At 16.4% G+C, this 4,238-nt stretch overlaps 2 protein-coding genes across 2 annotated transcripts in view; one reads left to right on the top strand and one right to left on the bottom strand.

The window, feature by feature from the left end:
- PRSY57_1003500 (hypothetical protein) overlaps positions 1 to 1,251 on the bottom strand; it is a gene marked incomplete at both ends in the record, with an annotated part of 5,910 nt that extends 4,659 nt beyond the window's left edge. Inside the window, 4 exons of the mRNA XM_020114839.1 lie at positions 45 to 426; positions 523 to 759; positions 944 to 1,111; positions 1,206 to 1,251. Coding sequence (XP_019970385.1) covers positions 45 to 426; positions 523 to 759; positions 944 to 1,111; positions 1,206 to 1,251 — 833 coding nt within the window. The remainder of the gene's footprint in view (positions 1 to 44; positions 427 to 522; positions 760 to 943; positions 1,112 to 1,205) is intronic.
- Positions 1,252 to 3,265: 2,014 nt separating this feature from the next.
- On the top strand, positions 3,266 to 4,111 carry PRSY57_1003400 (60S ribosomal protein L13, putative; the record flags this gene model as incomplete). Its single annotated transcript, XM_012907624.2, has 2 exons — positions 3,266 to 3,277; positions 3,515 to 4,111. 2 exons carry the CDS (start codon positions 3,266 to 3,268, stop codon positions 4,109 to 4,111), a joined length of 609 nt encoding a protein of 202 aa, XP_012763078.1.
- Between the last annotated feature and the right edge of the window lie 127 nt (positions 4,112 to 4,238).

Below are 4,238 nucleotides of genomic sequence, written 5' to 3'. Positions count from 1 at the left end.
TTTTTTTTTTTTTTTTTTTTTTTTTTTTTTTTCTTCTTTTTCACCTTATTACAATATATTTATCAAACAAATAAATTTTACCATTACTTGTTGACACATAAAATAGATCATCACATATATGATAAATACATGTGATCATATAACATGGACATAAGTTATCATATATTGGACTAGAATAATTTATACGAACTTCTAAATAAAAAGAAAAGGACCATATATAAAATTCCAAAGAACTGTATGTTATAATTTTTAGATCTTCTAATAATTCGTCCAAGTGTATACTTTTGTTTATATGTAAACTTTTTTTGTTTTTATAATTATTATAATTAAATAGTATAGATAAATTGGTCAGTTGACTTTTATTTGTGTGTATACATAAGTAAGGTTTTGTAGTATTGGACAGGGACCATAAGCTCATCGATTTGTCTAAACATGGGAAAAATATATATATATATATATATATATATATATATATATATATATGTATATATTTTATATATATATATTTTTTTTTATGTTAACATGGATCATCCGTTAATATTAATAAACATTTTAATTCCTCGACAAAACAAATATCTAATATGTAATTATGCTTCTCTTCATTTTGTTGAATGTTTATCTTTTTTTCACATTCATTAAATATATGATAAGCACAATCATAATTAAAGATGTTTTTTATTTCTATATGATCTTGTTCTTTATATTGGTAAGTATCCCATATGGATATGTAATTAGCTTGAGCATAATTATTAAAATTGCCTGATGAACATTTTTAAAGACATATAATTATATATATTACAGTGAAAAAAATAAAAAATATAAAATAAAAAATAAAATAACAATATTAATAGTAAAACTTATATTTTATGTACAAAACTAATTGTATTACTTTACGAACTATTCCTATTATTATTATTATATATATATATATATAATTATTTACATGTTACAGACAAATTTAATAATTTCGAATGTCTAAGTATATATACAGGAGAGGAATGTATATCATATATGTATATATCATTTTTTTCTATATTAATAATATATACAATATTATCATGAATATAGGCTAATTTTTTTTCTCCTAATAAATGGATATTATTTTTAATATCTAAGAAAGTGGAAGAACATATGGTTATTATATGAATAATATGAAAAGGTCAATATTTATATTTGTGTAATATACAATTTAATGAAGATTCAACCTTTGTTACTACCAAATATGGATATGGTTTTAATGATGTTGCTCATTTTTTTTCTTTTAAATTTACATATTATATATATATATATAAATATATATTATTTATACATATAAAATATGTGTGGGGAAAAATATTCTTATTCATAAATAATTAAATATTTTAATAATAACAATTTGAATATTAAAAAATATATAATTTTTTTTTTTTTTTTTTTTTTTAATTAAATTTATTAATTAGTAAAAAAATATAAAGAATATATAATTATGAAGAAATGGGAACAACATAAGTTTGTATATATTTTTTTTTTTATTAGACAGAAAAAAAAAAAAAATAATAAATAAATAAATAAATAATGATAAAAAGCCACATATAAAAGTATATATAAATTATATGCTTATATTAATATGTTTTTTTAAATCATATTTTATAATTTATAGACAATATATACAAATACATAAAACTTATAGATATTAATTTATGATAATTTGTCCAAATATTATCATTCTATCGAGAAATAATGATAATAATAAAAACTATAACATTGAACATATATATATATATATATATATATATTTATATATGTATATATTGTCTGTTATTTCTTTTTCTTTTATTGTAGAGTGTAATACTTTATGTTAAAAATACGTTTAATAATTCCACTTAATTGTTAAGATATTGTTGAAGGACTACTTTTATTATATATATATATTATATGAATATTATTAGCCTCATAATATTATATTTTTATATACAATTTTTTGAAAAAAATTGAAAAAATAAAAAAATGAATAAAAAAAATACATGAAATATATTATTTTAAATATTAATATATATATATATTATTATTAATATAATTATTATTATATATATTTATTATATTTATATGTAGCTATATTTTTCATGAGAGAGTCATAAGTGGTGAAAAGGGGATATGGGGGCCTTTTTTTTTTTCTTTTTTTTTTTTTTTTCTATTTTTCAATTAAATGTATCAAAAAATATTGAATAAACATAAAGAAAAACATTTTAATAATATTTTTTATAATATAATATTATATTATATAAAAAAAAATATATGGAAAAAATAAAAAATTATAATATGAAAAAGTTTTAACAATATAAAAGGAAACATTTGTACATATTTTTTACATATACATATATATATATATATATATATACAGTGTCATAATATTATATTATATATATATATATTAATACATTTCTTTCAATATTTCAATTATAATAAAAATAAGTAGATGTAGTTAATATTATATATATGTATGATTATTCTAAGTATAAGATAATATTTATATATAAGAAAAATTTTGCTTGAGTATGTTATGATTTATTTAAGATTAAGTGTTTTAACCAAAAAAATTTATATATATATATATATATATATATATATAAATATAATTTGTTATGTACATATATAATATTATTATATAATTTTATATACAATACTATTGTTGAATATTAGTATTTATTTCTAAGAATTAAAAAATATATATGTGATTATAATAATATGTAATATATATATATATATATATATATATATTATATATGTATAATATAAATATTATATAATAACATTTAAAAACCTTTCGTTTCGGGATTTTTTTTTTATTTTATAAAATTTGTGTTCTCATATAAAATGTATAATAAAAAATAATAATTATATATACTTAAAATAATTTATAAAATTCTTTTTTATTTTACATATATAAAATAACATTTAATTATTATTATTATATATATATATATATATATATATATATATATATGTATGTATTTTTCATTATTTTTAAGGTTTTTATTTTTTCTATTTATTACAATATAATATATATATAATAATATGTATATTTATTTATATATAATTATATGAATATATGTTTTATTTATTTATTTTTTTTTTTTTTGTAAAAATATCTTAAAAAAAAAAAAGTACATAAATATATATAATAATAAAAGGATTATAAATCTTAAGAAAATAAATTTTTTCAAATAATATTCTTCTATTGTAAAAATATAAATATTTTTTTAATTGTATATATAAAGAGAACAAAATGTATAAGAAGGTAATTCTTTACTATAAAACGAAAAATAAAAAAAATTTATAAATATAAATATATATATATATATATATTGAAGTTATAATAATGATTTATTTTTTTGACCTATATAATTATGAATAATTGAGAATTATATTTAAGAAAATTATTCCAACATATTAAAATATATATATATATATATATTTATATTACGACATATATTTATTTTATATAATTTTTTTTTTTTTTTTGTTTCTTTTGTAGGAATATGTTATCGATTGCAAGGGTCACCTGTTAGGAAGGTTGGCATCTCTTATAGCAAAGGAATTATTAAACGGTCAAAGAATAGTAGCCGTAAGATGTGAAGATATAAACATCTCAGGAAGTTTATATAGGAATAAGCTTAAGTATCAAGAATTTTTAAGATTAAGAACTAACACTAATCCCAAAAAAGGACCTTTACATTTAAGAGAACCGTCAAAAATTTTGTGGAGATGTGTACGTGGTATGTTACCACATAAAACATATAAAGGACAACTTGCCTTAAAGAAATTGAAAGTATGTGTTGGTATGCCATATCCATATGATAAGAAAAAGAAATACGTTTTACCAAGTGCTCTTAGAGCTTTCCGTTTAAAAAAACACAGAAGATATTGCCGTTTAGGTACCTTAAGTTCAAGAGTTGGATGGAATTATGATACATTAGTTAAAAAAAATGAAGTTTTAAGAAAACAGGTTTCAAAAGCTTATTATAAGAAGAAAGTAAATAACCTAAATGAAAAGAAAGAAATCAAATCTGAAGCTCTAAATTTAATCAACCCTGAACAACGTCAAGTTTTAGAAAATTTTGGATATGCATAAATTTTTTTTTTCTTTTTTTTTTTTTTTTTTTTTTAATTCACACAAATATAACACATATATATATATATATATATATATATATATATATATATATATAGATGCATTTTTATTTATGTGATTATATATC

The sequence above is a fragment of the Plasmodium reichenowi genome, chromosome 10 (assembly GCF_001601855.1).
Source record: "Plasmodium reichenowi strain SY57 chromosome 10, whole genome shotgun sequence".
Taxonomy (NCBI): domain Eukaryota; phylum Apicomplexa; class Aconoidasida; order Haemosporida; family Plasmodiidae; genus Plasmodium; species Plasmodium reichenowi.
The sequence above is the reverse complement of the archived record's forward strand: the minus strand, read 5'-3'. Positions and strand labels throughout refer to the sequence as shown.